This window comes from Phalacrocorax carbo, chromosome 4 (assembly GCF_963921805.1).
Source record: "Phalacrocorax carbo chromosome 4, bPhaCar2.1, whole genome shotgun sequence".
Taxonomy (NCBI): Eukaryota; Metazoa; Chordata; class Aves; order Suliformes; family Phalacrocoracidae; genus Phalacrocorax; species Phalacrocorax carbo.
Window position 1 is genome coordinate 44,495,202 of NC_087516.1, and position 14,351 is coordinate 44,509,552.

Below are 14,351 nucleotides of genomic sequence, written 5' to 3' on the forward strand. Positions count from 1 at the left end.
CCCTTTGAGCGGTAGGAAGTGCAGAACACACCATCTACAGCAACGTACTGCTACTTAATAGCAGCATAGGCTGCTAGCATTGCAGAAAGCAATGATGATGAACTACATCAAACCCAGCAAAACTGGGAAAATTCTCTTTCTTTTTTCACCTGCTCTTCTGAAACATATCCCTACGCCTCTGAAGGATGATTGCAGCGTGTTCTCCGCAGGGCCCTGTATTCCAAATTTCTACTTCTAGTTTGACACAGATTAAACCTATTGATCTTCAGAGCATGCATGCTGCAAGTTATTTATTATGCAAGCTGCTGTGGAGGTGGTCCTCTGGGAAAATTGTGTGTGTGGGAGAGTTTGATATTCTGCAAGCGCATTAGGTTTGTTTTCAGATTTTGTGTCAAGGCTTCCAGAGCCATGGATAGGGACCTTCTCTGTTTAACAACAGAGCCCAGAATATAAAAAAAACACCCCACCCCATACCCCAAAACCAAAGACTTGCTTCTACTTTTCATGCTAAATGGTCGTACAGTCTTACTACAACTCTAAATCAGTCCTCTTGTGGTCCAGACTTGTTTAACAAATCATAAGCAGGAACCACCGATTCACTTGCTAGGCAGTCTCAGTCTAGAATTCAACCTGCTGAAGAACATGGTTCATGACTGGGAAGTTGCACCACAGAGTTGTTCGTGACAAGAAAGCGTGCACAGAAAGGAAAGCGTTGAGCTGATCCAACCTCCCAGGGCAGGAGCAGCTGAGTACTAGTTGAGCTGAAGTTACTAAAGGGCTATCTAAAAAGCTTATATGGCTCCTCACAAAGTAATATAAGAAAGCCTTTTTTTTTTTTTTTAAACAGAATTTTACAAATGGAGAATGGAAGCAAAGAGAGCAGGCAATTTCCTAAGGATGACTGCCATGGCAGAAGAGAAAATTAAACCTTGTCCTAAGTCAGGCCCAAGGCCACTGAAGTGTCCCTTCACTGATGTTTTATAATTCTTTCCTCTAATCATTTAAGCATATTTAATTCCTATCACAATACCTATTTCTGAAGAATTTCACTGTATACAGAAGGAAGAATTATTCCTGGTAACACAGTCCCAAATGTTTAGTCTTTCTTTTCTCATCTGCTTGTAACTGTTACTAACTTTGAAGGGCAGCAACCTTTTTTTTCCCCCCCCTCAGTATTCAATGGGGCTACTTCTACAATCGCAACAGGTGGAAACAGAAAAAATCCCCGGAAGAGGGTTTGATCTCAGTTAATGCCATACCCCATTCTGCATAGCAGTCAGTACCTAATGACTCAGAGAAAGATGTAAGTAACCTGCAAAGATGTGTTCAAATATAAGCTTCTAATTTCCAGTCAAGAAGTAACCCTGAAGCATAAAAAGCACAATTTTTTTTACTGTCTTTTAAGTCACTGTTTAATTCTGGGTGGAGGAAGATACTTTTCCATTTGGTAGCAGCCGGTTAAAGGATCAAACTTGCTTATTTGAACTTGCAGATTAGTGAATGAGACAACAAATCCACCTGAGAAGTGTGGATTGCAGGGGTCTTGGAGATAACAATTATGATGTACTTCAGGATTTCTTCTGTGAGGAATGATTGAAATGCACCAACACCACAGCTGGGCCCTACTGAAAGCAGCCTATGATAGTAGTATAAAATCTGTTGATAAATCCTGAAGCCACAGCTGAATTCTATTTAAGCTCCCACTGCACTGGTTCACCAACTACACAAATATTGCCACAGATATATGGGTTAAACTCTTCCCACCCATTATTCAGGTGAGCATTCCCAGTCCCCCAGCACCAGGGGACAAAGATGACCTACATCTAAAAACATAAAAAAAGCAAAAAAATTTAAATGGGACTGAAGCAAGGAAAGGACCAAGATTTCAGCAATTCCATCTAGAGAGTGGCTACAGACACCACTGCACTGGCACTCCTAACCAGTCGTAAACCTCTCCTCAGAAAGGGCAGTTGGGGCAAGCAGAAATGTCTTGTCTGCCACAGAGATCATAATATAAAATGTATACTCTGAGTGAAGAATATTTTCAGTGTGACAGTCAACAACAGTTAATCTTTAATACAGAACTAACGTAAAAGGCTTCTGTTACTAAGGTGATGAAAAGGAACTGTAGAAGCATCTGTTTTCATTCTAACTTTCAAGAAAGCAGTAAAAATTAAGAAAGAATGTATCAGTCACCTGGAGTGTTTGTCTCAACCACAAATGCAAGCTTGAAGAACTACTAGAGGAATAGATACTTAATTTTACACACAACTGTAAAGCACTGTTGCTGATAGCAGTGACTCCACTTCTAGCTTCGGTTGTGTCAAAAAATTTGTATGCAAAATCAAGAATACATCAGCTGCTTCCCCAGGACACAACAGTATTTAAGATTTCATCAATCTTCCAGTTGCATACAATTAAAGTTATTGAAACTCCAATTTGCTTGTACACTGGCAGGCCAAGAGTCACATTTCTGCCTCCACCTGAGGAGGTGGTCAGAAGCAATTTGCCACAGAGAATTCTTTTCATTTCAGTCAGTGTTAACTACCAAACTGGCATGAGATTTGAGAAGGAACAGACAACTTCAGAAGTTATTTTTAACATGCATTTAGTAGCATTCTCACGTTGACACTGAATTCCACGTGATTTCAATGTGATTTATAACCATTATGGAATTAAACCCACAGCACAGGAATTCAGCTGGAGGCTCCTATGAACCTGAACCTATCTTAGCCTTGCAAGCCCTCAGCATTCCTTTTGTAGCAGCAAAGCTGTAACTTGGCCAGCATGGAGCAAGCAGAGGCAGAATCAAGCCTGCACAGAAAAGCTGTGGCAATGATGCAGAGTACATCTGTCATGGAGAATTACCCTAAAAATACCGAAACATGCACTCCAGCTATAGGCTGCCAAAGCCACAGAAGCTTTCATATCTACCAACCGCCTAGAGTACTCGGGGTCTGAAGAACATAGCAGCAGTAGTTGTTAAAGGACATAATTTACTCCAAAATTCACATGAAAGTTATTTTAACCTTCTTTTGGACAAGTGAGATCACTAGAGCCTTAAAGGGTATGACAACTCTACTATTCCTGGCTTACTTAACATATAAAATTCTTTAAATGAGACTTTTTAAAGCATTCATCATGCTACCAAAGAATAAGTTGCCAGTATGTCCTTAGACTGCTGAAAAATTCACTGAGAAACGCAAATGTTCCTATTGGCTTATCTAAAAATTAAATGAGATCCTAAAAAGCAAAAGTAATTTAATTTTGTGCTTTATACAGTTGGATTGGATTAGAGCATAGTAAGTATTGAAACATTTGGTACCTGTAAACATGGCATGGAAGTAGGGGCTGCAGGCGGCTAGCACAACTCTATGCGCTGCAATTTCCATGTCTTCAGCTACTATCGTCACATCACACAGCAAGTTTTGACTATTTGGAAATACCAGAGAAGGCAATTTCACGTAAGTAAACTACAACAGAAAAGCGTATAAATATCACACACAATTTCTTTTCCCATGCCCTCAGAAGAGGCAGGCAGACAGCGTTGATGAAGCATTGTTTTTAAATGCGTTGCACAACCACATGACTATTACTCAGTCGGATTACAGATGGTCCTTGGGTACACAGAACTTTCTAAAAATCAAACTACTGAATTGTGATTTCTTACACAGAAGTTTTCTGCATTGAATAACCAAAATTCATATCAGCCCAATTTATAAACCTTCTCACTGGAAGAATAACTAAGGAAGAAAAAAGAATTTTATATACATAAACACTAAAACATTTGAGGTAAGAAATAAGACTTTACAGACAACAAAGAATCCAAACTTCAGTTGTGATGCCTGTGTCACATTACACTGGAAGCTCATGCCTACTTAATTGTTCAAAATCACTGCTCGATCACCTCCATGTTTACTGTTTTTCAAGCATTTTTTTTTTTCACAGCCCATGTACACAATAGCAATTATTTTTTCCACTCTAACCAGTTTATCATTTACTATGGTTAACTTCATATCTTGCCTGACTTTTTGTCTTCATTACATCCATTTCCATTATCGTCCTTTGTGACTGTAATGCACATTTCCTCCCTCCTCTGTTGCAATAAAGTAACATCTCATTTATCATAATTCCTAATACAGGTGTTTCCAATGCAGTGTACAGCTACTGGATATACCTCTTCCAGTTAAACCCACCACACTGTGTACTCTTTATAATCCAATTTTCTAGATGGAAAAGGGGAAAGAAAACCATACCACCCCACCACCAAAAGGCTGCAATTTCCCAGCATCTAAATAGCCAGAGCCACAGTTTCCTTTAATTTCCTTCCCATGCTAGCACTGTCCCTGTAGAAGTAGCATACAATCCACAAAACTCAGAGCCAGGGCAACAAAGGGAAGAGGGGAAAGTACAGTTTAACAAAACATATTCCTTAGGAATGGAGCTAGAGTTGTACATCAATTCAGTGATCTTGATTGTCAGTACTTCTGGAAAGATAAATTTTTATCTTTCCTGAATATATATTGCAGTTAGATGCAGACTTTCTGATAGTTTGCAGCTACCACACACCATTGTAGTAGGGACTGGGGTGAGCAGTTGCATTTTGCCCCAATGGAGCTAGAGGTCTCGGACAAACTGCCCAGGTATCCATCTCAGTCCAAAGAAAACTCCGAGATCTCTTAGCCTCTGCAATCATCCGATTTCTTTGATCGCAGCTTCAAGTAAGGTGGCCTTGTGGAGGTCACACCCCAAAAATTCTGGTGGCCACAACTAAGCTTTGGGGCTATATTGCAACCCTGGCATTAAAACGTTTGCCTGCTTTCAGCTCTTAATACCTACAGCAACTATCCGAATCTCATAAGCTTAGCCTGCAATATGGTTATTATCAAAAAAGATATACAAGGTAATGACTGTACCCAGATGAAACACACAATTCAGAGGAGCTTGAAAACCATTACATTTATTACACAAAAATTAAAACAGAAAGCTGCACGTAAGAGGTCATCAGATACCCGGCTTTCTTAGACACCTGTACTTACCCTGACAACAGGAACAAAAGGTTTTATGCTTAGCTGCACAGAAATACCAAAGATAACAAAGCCAGAAGCAAAAGAATTACATCAATGCAAAATTCCAGCTAATTCATTCCATTGCTTGTGCAGAGACACAGGAACTTAGAGGTAGTCTGGAACAGCGTTAGGTGGATGAATGTGCTGTGTTACTACAAAGCTGACAAGCTAAATAAACTACTAAAGAAAGAAACAAGCTTATAAACTTAATCATGTACTCTGCTGCAAGTGTTTTGTGGCTTCCACGGCAACTCAGAGCCTTCATTTCATGAGGGCACACCAATTTATTTTAGAAAAGTTTGCATTCTGAAGTGATATTGTACTAATTTGCTTGTATAGAGCGAGTAAATGAACCGAGCTGTGGGGGGTACACCATCTTTGTAAAGGAAATGAGAAGGGGGGGGGGGGAGGGGGCCAAAAAAAGTATAGGTTTAAGAACAATAACTGTTTACCAGCTTGCAGGTATCCTTCATTGGTTTATATATAGAAAGGTCATTATGCACATCTTCAAAAGATTTTGGTAAACTGTTTGTAAGAATGGGATTTTAAATATAGGTAAGGTCAAATTCCATTGTGATAAAAGCAAATTATAATGAAGAAGATAGGCAGGCATCAGAAGGTAATTTCTTCATATGTCAAGAGCTAATTAACTATCCTAATGATCTCTGTGACTCAGTGTTGAGGTGATGGTGAGTAACGAAATGACAAAAGTTACCAAGGACAAAATTACTCAAATTTGTCAAAATTTGAAGGCACAGAAAAACCCTCTTAGGAGCTAATAGAACCAGGCAACTTGACAGCAGCCAGATATGTAATATAAACTCAGAGACTTAAGCATTCCAAAATCAATATATTTTAGATGCTTAAGGAGATGATTTCTTTAGCAGTTATCCACCTTCTGGAGAGTGTATCTCTGGCAAATACCTGCCTGTGCTACACCTAATGAAAAGAACGGAGATAGAGCCCACTTTAAAAGTATAGTCAATAAAAATGAAAATACTATTTACTTGATTTATATTAGGTCTTCATTTAGAGTAACGAAGTCTGAAACATTTCTAAAATACTTCAGTTTATTATTTCAAACAAATAAATGCAAATATTAGCATTTATAATCTTATCTAATTAGCATTTACAGTTTTAAAAGCTGTAGTCAGCTTAAACAGTAAACGCTGCTGCATCAACTGCCTTATTTAATAAGAACTACAGTTAAGGTTTGCATGGCACTGCTCCTCTTCCAACTTTAACTATTTATACATGTATAAGACAAAATTGCTCAAATTGCTTCTACGGCAATTCGAATTTAAGTAACCATGGAAACCAAAGTATATTCTCAAAATAATCCATGGCCTTCAACAATGCACTCTACTGGGAGACCATGTATCTTTTCCTCAACACAACAAAACACAGGTAAGGTTTCTGACTTCCAAAATTGTTGTAAGATTCATTCTGGGAAACTGTTTCTTCATCTAAACTCTTGCCCATCCTTAGGGAGTCAGAGCCTGGCTAGAGCCAGTAGCCATATTACACTCCTTAAGACACTGAATCTGGTCCCTGGGATCCCTGAAAAAGCCAAAGGTGTCAGTTAAGGTGAAGCAACAAGTATCAGCCCTTCCAGCGTAAGGTAACCAGTCTGTTAACATACCAGAAAAATAGTCTCTGTTCTTATCCAATCATCCTCAGACTATGGAAGTCTTTGAGCTGAATTTAAGTCATTTATTGTCAGGGTATGATTTTCTCCAATCTTCCAGTACAGAACAAACTGTCACAGCCAGATAAACACATTGATCTGATCACAGTATCAACCACAGTATTAAAGATTTACCCACACGGAGCAGTGAAGATCAAAGGCAGAGGCATGTTTAATAGGGTATCAGTTGCTGTCTTTTTCAGGTGAAGCCTCTCCAGTTTTTAATCATATATGGGAAATAACAAAGGACTACGGGATTTTCATACCCTCCAGTATTGTCTATGCTAAAGTAGTGTTTTATTTATTTGATTTCTCAATTGTTGCCGTTAGTTATAAAGCTGAATTACTGTCAGTGATAGTTGTGAGTCCTAATTACCAGAGCTCGGTTGTGAGCTCTAATTACCAGCTGTCACAGTTTTCAACACCATCTCACCTACTCTTATGTAGAAAATAAATCAATATGGGTGCTAAGAACAGCATCAGCACCAGTTCCCCAGTTTTGCTGAAACTGATGGTAGTATTACTCAAGGTCTTAGAAAACTTTATTGAGAAAAGTTACTTTTAACATTTGATTTGGGAGTTCATCTATTTCTCCCAGGGGCAAGTAAAAGATAACTCAGAAAAGAAAGCGTACTGTCAGTTGGTTTACATTTGTTAGACTGTGACCTATGTTTCCAGACTAGAAAATTTTAACATTTTTCCAGTTCACAGCCTACCACAAAAATCAACAACAGGCATACGAAGAGCCTCAGGCTCAACTAAAGAGTCACTTTTCATCTATCCAGGATCAACTACATACAAGACAGGATCAGTAGCTGTAACTCCTTGTATACAACCTCTAAGTATTTTTCAAGTCTCATAAACCTAGTTTTGATTAATTTATGAGGGGCAGAAGCATACTGCACACATTACAGCTATCATCACATGGCTATCATTCAGCTATCACTTCATCGTATATGTAATCCTTCTCATCAGCTACACTTCTGGAATTGCATGTTCTTAATAAATAAACTATTAACTCAATAAATGCAAATTAAAGTAAAAATGTATTATGGACTCCAGGCAGATGTATGCAGTGAAGCAATACCTTCTTAATTCATTCATAACTTTAAAAGCTTTCTTCATGTGCCATGGATTTACTGTAACAGGACAGTGAATTTCGGTGTTATCATCTTTCAGATCCAAGGGCTTCTGATGGCAAAGTTTGGTACATCTAGAAAGAAAGAGAAAAAAAATGAAGAGAGTTAATACTTCTGTCTAATCTCAGTCACTCTTATTGTCCCCACCTTCATCTTGGGGAGGAGGAGATTTGCACTTCAACTTCTTTACTCCAAGCAATTTTGGTTTCCCTTTTACCAACAGTGTGGAGGAGCAGGTAGAATTCCCAAGGAAGCGATAAATTAGTGGCCAACATGAGCAAGGCTGACAGAGGCACTCAGGGCTAACAATAATCTCCACTAAGGAAAACATGAAGATGATGCCCTAGAATATTTCCAGTAAGCCCTGAAGTGAGGGGAGAAGCAGAGGTTCAGGAACTTTTAGCCTGGTGCCCATACAGATCAATGGCAGAACACAGCATCCATCACCCCGGTCTCTCAATGCCTTCACCACCTGCGAGGCAAGAGCCACTCTCTGCCCTTCCGCCAGGGTCTCCCTTACTGGTTCACACACCTCCCAGTTCATCCCTGATGGGAAGACTGCATGATGCCTGCTGTAATTGTCCAGGCTTTCCTTAGCAGCAGCATGAGACATAGGTGAGTATGAGAAAAGACGGGTAGTTTTGCAGATCCATTCAATGCTTTGAAAAGCAGAACTGAGCAACCTCTTAGTTTTTCTTACTCTCAAAAACCCACCCAAAATAGCAAGAGAAAAACTAAGCAGTGTGGAAAATCACTAGCTAGTTACCTCGTTCTATAAGAAATAGCCAAGTTCTGTAGACACTAACTTCTGTAGGAAAATGATTATGTACACTCCCCAGGCACTAGGACTATCCAAACAGCAAGTGGGTTTTTCACCCCGTGCTAAACCAAGCCAACGAGTTTGGTGTTATTCTTGTCAGGCAAATTACATTGTTGCAGTACTTTGAAAACGCTTAGTATCGGTGATGTTTTCACCTACACTATTGTAACCATATTCCTGAACCTCTGAGCTAGAAATAAGCAAAGTCACTGAAGTCACTTTGTTGGGCAGCTGCGCTTGGTACATCAGAGACCTGATTTCAAATGAAAACTCAATCTTACTTGCTTCAGGTAATAATAGTCATATTGAATGCATGTGTTGACTCCCATAATTCGAGCCTCTCTTCTACCATACCTAAAACTTTTTACCTGAACATGTCTAAAGAAGCTTAAAAGAAAAATTCAACGATAATTTAAGATTTTAACCTAGAACTCTGTGCTCTACAACAACGTGCAAAGCAAAGTAGTTGGTTCTCTCTACTTTTCACAATTCCAGAACTAGCTACAAAATTTTAGAACATAACAGCATGAAACTGCATCAAGCAACAAAGGAATAGAAAAGGTCTCTGTAAAACACTGGCTACCAAAGTAAGGTCCATCTACAGAACCCAAACCACTACCAGCTTATTACTTTGTACCATAAAACTGCTATGAATTGAAAGTTTCATGCTCAGTTTTGAAAATGGTACAACTCATTACTGAAAGGGGCCACATAACAGATAGCAATTTTGCATCAATCACCAAAAAAAAATCATGTAACAAGTTACAGCACACACACATATGCTGCTGTATGGATGTAAAAAAAGTCCTGTCTAGTAAACTCCTTTAGACTGAATATTACTTTTCTAAATTATGTGACACGTAGTGATCGGCGTTCAAAAAAAATACACACAAGAATCGGTGACTTCAGGAAACATTAAAAACACCAAGAGTAACTGTGAGGAAAGGACCCCGCTACTTTTAATTATAGCACCGAGTTATCAAGTCCAAGATAAGAACACTTCTTCTATGGCACCTTTTTACAATTCTAAGCAATGCATCAGATACTAACGATGTGCACAGGTATACAGCCTATATACACATCCCATACAGATATGCAAGAGAAAAAAAAGTGGTCAGTGTTGCCTGTAAAGAGCTGTCAAGCAACCTGGATAGATGGAGGAGTTCCTACGAAGCGCAAATTCATTTGCCGAAGTTTCATCAGTTTGTCACAAAGGATGACTTTGTTTCAAGGTAATGAAGCCCACAAAACCGTCAGTCATATGCCCTCTGTTTTGAGAGCTGCTGGTCTGCCTGAAGTTACTGGAGTCTCTCTTACCGTTTCACCAGTTGGGTCAAAGCTGTCTGCAACTGGCTCCCTTTGGTTTCTTCTCAAGGGCCTCACTGACCGCGTACCTGAAATCACAGCCTCCTGAAGGTATGTGATGAAGCTATGCTGAACTGGAGCATATAAAATACTGGATGAACCCAACTGAAGTGCAGCTGGAAATACACGGCTCGCCTAGTGTGCTGCTACTAAAAAAAGATGTTTAACTAAATAACCAGAAAACCGATAGTGTGATGGGCACGACTGCTGAGTCAAACAGGGAGTAATTTGGGACCGCATATGGAGGAAGCAGAAGGAGTGAGGAGGAGGAGGAGAGAAAAAAAAAAAAAGGCAAGAAAAAGCAGCAGCAGCCGCCGGTTCCCGCAAGCGGGAAGGCGCGGGGGGGGGGAGGGGGGCGGGGCGGGCTGCCGGCAGCCCTGCCCGCCCGCGGGGACCCCGGCCCCGCTCCCCCGCCCCACGACGGGCCGCCCGAGCCCGCGGGCGGCGGCGCTGAGCGTGGGGAGCCCCGGCCCACGGGGCATCAGCCGCCACCCCCGGGCTCCGCCGCCGGTCGCCGACAGCGCCCTGCCCCACGCTGCCGCGGCCAGGTCCCGGTCCGGGTCCGGTCCCTGTCCCCCCGCCGGTGCAGAGGCTGCCCGCGGGCCCCGCTCCCCGCCGGTGCCGAGGGGCCCGGGTCGGGCCGGCCGCGCCAGGGGCCGGCCGGGCTGGGGAGCGCCACCGCAGCGCAGCTCGCTGCGACGCGGCCGGGCCTGGCCCCGCGCCCCCGGCACGGCTCGGCTCGGCACAGCGCTCTGCACCGCTCCGTGCCGCCAGGCTCCGGGAGCCGGCCAGCCTCCCTGCCCGCCCGCCCCACCGCCGCACTCACACGGGCGGCAGCAGCATCTCCATCGCGGCTCCGCTCGGGCTCCCTCCGTGCAACGCGGGCGCGGCGCGCTGCCGCCAGCACCATGCCAGCCGCCGCTGCCCCCGCCGCGGGGTGCCGCCGGAGCCCCCGCTGCCGCTGCCCGGTGCTGGCCCGCCGGGAGCCGCCGGCGCTGCCCACTTCCGGGTTCCCGCCCGCGGGAGGGCGTTGGCGGGGACGGGCCGCGGCGCGCAGGCGCGGCGGCGGGGGGCGCGCGGCCCGGCCCCGCCCCCGGCCCCGCCCCCGCCCCCGGCCCCGGCACGGGCGGGCTCCAGCCCGGTGCGGGGGGCCGTCGCCCCGCGGGCGGACCGGGTCCCTGCGGCGGGCAGGCGCCCCAGGCCGGGAGCCCCCGCTCCGGCAGGGCGCGGGGTGCCTCCCACGCTGCGGGGCAGCCCGCCGCCGCTCGGTGGGGCAGCCCAGTCCCGGGGGCGGACGGCTGCTCTCCCCTTGGCCGTTGGGAGGAGGCGGAGGGTCGGTGCTGCTCCATTTGCTGGAAGAAGCGTCTCCTTCCAGGGGACGAGCCTGTGCCCGGCCCCGTTCCCGCTCCTGGGGCACCCCAACGCCCATCTCCCACCCGCCAGGAGAGCGGTGGCTCAGGGCGGGGCCGGAGCGCGGCGCTCCGGGGCTGCCCTCGCCGGGGCGGCCCCGCGGAGCGCCCGAGCCAGGGCGTCCTCGGCACCCGGGAGGATGGCTTGGGGCGCTCGCGTGGGGACGCAGAGGTGCTCTGGGCCCCGGAGCCAGGACTCTTTTCTTTTAGGAAACAGAAAGCAGCCACAGGTCTGTTCTGTGAGGAGACGCACCCCCAGATGCGCGCCGTGGCATCACCGCGCAAGTTGGCCCCAGGCCGGTGAGGAGGTGGCGGGACACCAGCTGGCGCAGGTGGCTGCAGCTCGAGCAGGGGCCGAAGCAAAGCCCAGAGTGCGCTGGGGCAGAGAAGAGGGATGCTGCAGTTGAACGCCAGTGCTCCAGTTCACTGTGACCTGCTGTATCTCGTCCGCCTTTATTTGATCCAGCCCAGCAGAAGAGCGGCTGTGCCGCCCAGAACAGCTGCCCTCCTGTCTCTAGTCACACAGTCGCAGGCAACTCCTGACCTGGGGCACTTGAGAAGAATTTACTGTACTTAAACCCCTGCACGTTACTTCTAAATTTTAGAAGGTTGTGCAGTGGAAGATGTGTTTAGCAAGCTCAGCGCAATTCAGGTATTCAAGTCTGATAGTGTCTGTAAAAATAAAGTGCATCTTCACTGGACTAAGAGATTTGATAATGACAAAGTAACTCTAAAACTGATAAATCTGTCACTAACTGACCAACACTATTTTTCTCAGAGTGAGAGGAGTTTGACACCAACACATTTTAAGTAGAAGGCAAAACAGAAAGTGGCAGGTGCGTTTCGGGTGAATATTCCAGATGGATACATAAAGCCTTCACCAATGTTTCTAATAAAATCATAGGTTATTAAAACAAAATGTATTTTAATTTCTTTTTTCATGTTTGCCAATCTCTAGTGGTATTCCTTGCTTGGAAAATGCCATTTTAGTTTTCTCAGTTAACCATTCCTCTTTCACTACACTGTGATGTTTGATCTGGGAACACTTCAAAATTTTTCAATAAGTTTCCACTGGAGGATATTCTAAATTAAATTAGCTTAATTGTCAGTGCCTGTTTTTACAAAGTCTGTACGTCATAACTTCTGACTTTGTCTTTTCGTAAAAGACAACTTTATTTGCCTCTGTGTTCCACTGGTGAAGACAAGCTACTTGTTGAAGATTTGAAAGACGCAACAAAACCTTGCAGGGCAGTCTGCTCCGAAGGGGCCAGCTAGCAATAATGCGCTCTGAAATGGAGGTTTAAAATTCAGCCAGCTCCATGTGTCACAGCGTCAGCGAGTTCTGAGTTCATAAGCAGGTCCGGCCTGGGTAGGTCAGAGAGTTGCTGGTGACTGTCACATCGTATTTTCAGGTTTCTATACCCTAGATTAGACTCCTGAACGCGTTACTTTGTACAACAAGGATCCTAGCTTTTACTGATGCAGAAGACCAAAGTGAATCCTTCTAGTAATAGACTGTGCTGTGTTTAAGGGTCCACATTAGACTATACAGTCATTGTAAACTTGTCTGGAAGCTGACAAGGGCTTTTGTGTGCTACTCACATATAGATCCTGCAAGCATGTAGGCAGCTGCAGATTCTGCCCCTTGTTAACATGGCAGAACTGTTTAATAATGTTCATTCTTAAGTGAACATTAAGCATTTCCAACCAGTGACTTCTCTCATTTTCCTGCAGCGTTGTTTTAGCTTTTGAGCCAAATGTTTAACGTTAGTTGAAGTAACTACTGTGATGGAGAACATCAAAAAGAAACACAAATAGGGCAAGGTTCTATATTTTTTCTAAAATCATGTCTTTGTGCTTCAGTAATCCTGAAAGGAATCATAAACAGCTGAAACAAAAATGACTGTATCCAAAATTAATTATGTGGTTATGGCAAAACAACTTATATACCTAACCATGAGAAAACACACCCTGTAAATACAATGTTTGGATTTCTTAGAAAAGAACTTTTAGAGAGAAAAAAACTAACTATTCTTTATTTATTTAGAGAAAAAAAAATTATATATGTGTGTATTGTATCTAAAACCACAATACATCTAGTTTTGAAAGGAAATAGGCTATGTTTCTTAACTATGATGAAACAGCTGCCATTTTTGTTTATGCTGCAGCAATTCAAGTCACTGCATTTGCTGAGGAAATCCCTCTATCCTGTTCAGGATAGCCCGGTAACAACTCTTGGTCCTTTCCCACTTGTTTCAGAGAGTTCCAAAGGAATGCTGCCAACGATTCTGAATGGTTTGGGCAGAATGCTTATGAGAAGATGCTGCTAAGGCTGGAATTCTTTTCATGAAAAAGGAAGAAGAAAGGAAGAGGCTAGAATTTAATACTTAAGCACCTGTCTGTATAGCTATTGCTTCAAACAGACAAACAAGGTCTTTCCTCCCTTTGTTAGTAGTTATCCATTATATTTGTATCTTACTGAATTTAGGTGTGGGTAATTTATGTATAAAAATTTATGTAAAAATAAGTACGGTTTTATCCAAAATCATTCAGGGCACACATTCTTTTTTTTTTTTTTCCCTGTGCATTTCACCCCTGGTAACATTACCATCCAGCAACAGACTTTTATACAACCAAGGCCTCTGCATCTAAATAGATCCACAAGGACCTACGTGAAATTAATGACAGGGCTTGAGGTCAACACAGATATTAGCTATTACTGCATTCTTTTGTCCACGCACTAATATCAGCATTAATCCAGCATTAGCTAATCTTAAGAAGCCTTACTCTAGTGTAAGAGACTTTTTTTTTCCCTCCCTGGAAGAATGGAATATTTAAAGTTTCAGAGAGCCATTGAGCTCA

At 43.5% G+C, this 14,351-nt stretch overlaps 1 protein-coding gene and 1 long non-coding RNA gene across 6 annotated transcripts in view; one reads left to right on the plus strand and one right to left on the minus strand.

The window, feature by feature from the left end:
* KLHL2 (kelch like family member 2) overlaps nt 1-11,110 on the minus strand; it is a 59,778-nt gene extending 48,668 nt beyond the window's left edge. Inside the window, exons 1-3 of one of the 5 annotated variants that reach the window (XM_064449765.1) lie at nt 10,907-11,107; nt 7,844-7,969; nt 3,326-3,432 (exon numbers count right to left, since the gene is read on the minus strand). In XM_064449765.1, coding sequence (XP_064305835.1) covers nt 3,326-3,432; nt 7,844-7,969; nt 10,907-10,929 — 256 coding nt within the window. In that variant the 5' untranslated portion in view covers nt 10,930-11,107. Of the gene's footprint in view, nt 1-3,325; nt 3,433-7,843; nt 7,970-10,032; nt 10,052-10,906 lie in introns of those variants that run through there. The other 4 variants (XM_064449762.1, XM_064449764.1, XM_064449763.1 and 1 more) reach the window with 4 other exon arrangements.
* Nucleotides 11,111-11,184: 74 nt separating this feature from the next.
* LOC135313270 (uncharacterized) lies at nt 11,185-12,408 on the plus strand. Its single transcript, XR_010372887.1, has 2 exons — nt 11,185-11,413; nt 11,700-12,408. It is a non-coding gene; the product is annotated as an uncharacterized LOC135313270 (long non-coding RNA).
* The last annotated feature ends 1,943 nt before the right edge of the window (nt 12,409-14,351 follow it).